This window comes from Zea mays, chromosome 9, assembly GCF_902167145.1.
Source record: "Zea mays cultivar B73 chromosome 9, Zm-B73-REFERENCE-NAM-5.0, whole genome shotgun sequence".
Taxonomy (NCBI): Eukaryota; Viridiplantae; Streptophyta; class Magnoliopsida; order Poales; family Poaceae; genus Zea; species Zea mays.
This window is the reverse complement of record NC_050104.1, coordinates 40,255,322-40,258,690: the sequence shown is the minus strand read 5'-3', so window position 1 is coordinate 40,258,690 and position 3,369 is coordinate 40,255,322. Positions and strand designations below refer to the sequence as shown.

Here is a 3,369-nt window from a genome sequence, read left to right as displayed (position 1 = left end):
CAATCCAAGATGCACCAGATGTGGTAGTAGGTATGTTTTCAGTCGAATCCCATCCAGCGAAAGTACTATTTGATACTAGTGCCACACATTCTTTTGTTACTACGACATGGGTAGAAGCACATAACATCCCTATAGAACTAATGGTACCACCACTAAGGGTTAATTCAGTTGGGGGGAAGATTCAGTCAGATAAGATGTGCCCAAACCTAAGGATTGAAATAAGGTAGATAGAATTCCCTGCTAACCTAGTGGTAATGGGTACAAAATTGTAACACCCCAAGTGTTTATCGTCTGCTCGCCTACGAGTGCGGAATTTAACACATAATAGCGGCGAATATCATTTTGGTTCAACTAAATCGAATGTCTATTAAAATATCGAATCCGATATCATTTGGTCTAATCCGTCGACATCTGGCTAAAACTCAGCCTTGTAAATTTTTCCTCAAACAAATTCATTTAGAACTCAACAAATAAAGTTTTCAGTTCAAAATAATCTTGACCCCGTGTGTTATCTGAGAAGTCGTGTTCGAAGATAATGACGTGGTCTGGCCCGTTATTTTTGCTCTACACTGAGCATTCGGGTAGCAGATGAATTTATCGGGTCTCAGTTATATCAAAAGAAATCTGCTCGTCGTGGAGCTCCCACGCGCGCAGCTCCCTCCTGCCCTCTGTCCATCCATGGCCGCACGCTGCTCGGCTCTCACGCCGTTGATTTGGAGCGCCAGTGCGAGCCCTTCTCTGGTCCTCATCTCCTCAGCCGCTCGGCCTCTGCTTCTCCCATGGTCGTCGCGCCCTCTGCTCCTCCTAGCCCGTCGAGTCCCTCCCCATCCGTGAGCTCGCCCTGCTCCCCGGCCTCCCTCATCTTCCTCAGGTCCAGCCGTTACATCATTGGTCACGCTCGGGTTTTCCTCTCTTCGCCTCGGCGTCCTTGTCCAAGCGCCTTGCCTCTCCTATCTCTGTCTTGCACTTCGTCGCCTCAACGCGCTCGCATCCCTTGGGGCCGTTTTGCCTCCGCGAGACGCCAGCAGCGAGCTGAGTTTGGTTTCGCCGGGTTGCTCGGATTTTGGGTCCGATCCGGTCTTAGGCGTTCGCCATGGCGTCTGGCTCCTCCCCTCTGTTGTCTCCCTCCTCAGGCACCAGCCGTGTCGACCTCCCTGCTCGCTGTTCTCAAGCTCGCTCCGGCCGTGAGTGCCGTCGAGCCCGTCGAACCCCGTCCTCCCTTGCTCGACCTTGTCCTCGCCCTTCTGGTGGCCACTGTCAGCATGGTGCTTGACTGTGCTCCACTATCGTCGCTGCTGCGTGCCTCATTGTGTGCTCGTCGGGGGTGCTGTCTGTTGCGCCTCTGCACCCGCCCTTATCGCTAGTGCCAACTCCGGCCGTCGCAACATCTACTCCATCCCGGCACCCTGCACTAGTGCTCGACAAAAATACCAAACAAGTCATCATGCCATTGTCTTCGTCGAATGGAAATCGTTGTGCTGACACATCGATGTCGTTGATCGCCATCCTCGTCCACGCCAAGTCCGTGTAACTCGTCGCCACACCCTGTAGCCGCTTCCACGATGTTGCGTGGGGACTTTTTTGCGTCACATGTGCTTCCACTCGTCATGCTAAATCCATCTGCTTCCATTTATGTCGACAGCAAGCCGTGAAGATGCTCTTGTGCTAGCCACGCGCCACCTGCTCGACCAAACTGAATCCCCGGAGTATCTGGTCAAGAATTGAGATTGTGTGCATCGCTCGCCAGGTGTGTGTGGTCAAAGACGTCAACCGAAAACCATCGTCGTTCCTCTGACTATCGCGTCAAATTGGTCATGGTAAGCCAATTTGTTATTGGTGTTAGTTGGATTGATGAATGGTCTAACTTGGTATATTAATCGTGATGATACTGTGGTGAGCCGAATGGCTATTTCAGTTATTGGTTCGATGATAGGGTTTGTTAGATATACTAATTATATCGGTCTTCTTGCCTTAAGCTTATGGGTGTCGTGGTTGTAGGTATTGTTGGGGGCCTTCGTCCTCCGAAGGTCCTCAAAAACGTAATTTAACAGTGTTTGCCAAGCATGGTTTATAAACAGGTACCTTCGGATTCAGCATTAAATGCATATACGATGAAGAGGACATGATCGTGACGAAGGTTGCTGCTACTTTGAAGCTATGCACAAAGGAACTTTGACTCAATCACGGGAAAATGAACCGACTTAAAGGGGAAAAGGCTATCTAGTCCTCATAGATTTTTCTATAAGCCAATAGTAAATGTAAAGGGCATGACTGTAATTTCTCATAGGCTGTGTCCTGTGCCTATAAATAGGTGAACAGTACCCACGTACTGTTCATGCTGACTTGTGCTTGCTTTTGCATCACGCTTGTACTTTTCTGCCTTCTATCAAGTCGAAGGTACTTTTGTAATTTAATATTGTATCTGCTTTTCCATGATTATATATGATAAGAATATGTTGATAATGTTATATGATTGTTCATGTTGTTTCTTATATGTCATATGCTTCATCTTTTATTTAACACATACTGCGATAATGAAGGTATGTCCTTCATAACCTTCGTATGAAGATCATTATGTCCTAAGGGAAATAATGCATCGAAGGACGAAGGACATTAACATTTAACATCTTATGTTGCCTTGTCCTTAATTCATAGTATTTGAGAACAAGTCCCCAACATTGGCGCCCACCTCTGGTGAACCCTTTTTCGACCACCTTTGGCAAGCACAGACCTTCGTCATGCCACCGAAGAAAGTTTCAGCGCTAGGGGCTGCAGCACTGCAGCCACTGGACCCAAATCAAGAGACCCTCTCTCTATGAGAGGCCCGAAGCTAGAAAAGGAAGGCCACCAGTCTAACACTCCAGGAGGAGGAGTTGGACCAAGAGATCAGAAACATGGAGATAATTCATCAGCAAGTACAAAGGAAGAAGGAGAAGATGGCCCGACTGGCCGATCTTCAAAGGCAGATCGACGAAGCCACTGAAGAAGTACGCCATCTTGCTCAAGACGAACAAGATCGAAGGCCCCAACACAGGGAACTTCATCAAGAAGGCTTATTCAATGAAGATGGATGGTATGATGATTTCAATCATTATACCTTTACCTTTTATGATGCTTCTCCCTTGGCAGCAGAACTGTAGGCTATCCCATGGCCTCCATCATACAAGCCACCTCAGCTCCCCATGTATGATGGGCATTCAGACCCAAAGCAGTTTTTGATGAGTTATGAAGCAACTATATCTTCATATGGAGGCAATGCAGCTGTCATGGCCAAGTCCTTCGTCATGGCAGTTCGGAATGTGGCTCAGACATGGTATTCTTCTCTTCGGCCAGGGACTATTACTTCGTGACAGAAGCTCAAGGATATGC

General features: G+C 47.9%; 1 protein-coding gene across 2 annotated transcripts; it reads left to right on the top strand.

Annotated features, from left to right (window-relative positions):
* Positions 1-605: 605 nt before the first annotated feature.
* LOC100280044 (uncharacterized) lies at positions 606-2,473 on the top strand. 2 transcript variants are annotated; one of them, XR_004852457.1, is made up of 2 exons: positions 623-1,521; positions 1,643-2,264. XR_004852457.1 is itself a non-coding variant. In NM_001152985.1 (1 exon), exon 1 carries the CDS (start codon positions 780-782, stop codon positions 1,362-1,364), a length of 585 nt encoding a protein of 194 aa, NP_001146457.1. In that variant the 5' UTR covers positions 606-779; the 3' UTR covers positions 1,365-2,473. The 2 variants fall into 2 exon arrangements, 1 of the variants encoding a protein (NP_001146457.1); NM_001152985.1 differs by having other exon boundaries at positions 606-2,473.
* The last annotated feature ends 896 nt before the right edge of the window (positions 2,474-3,369 follow it).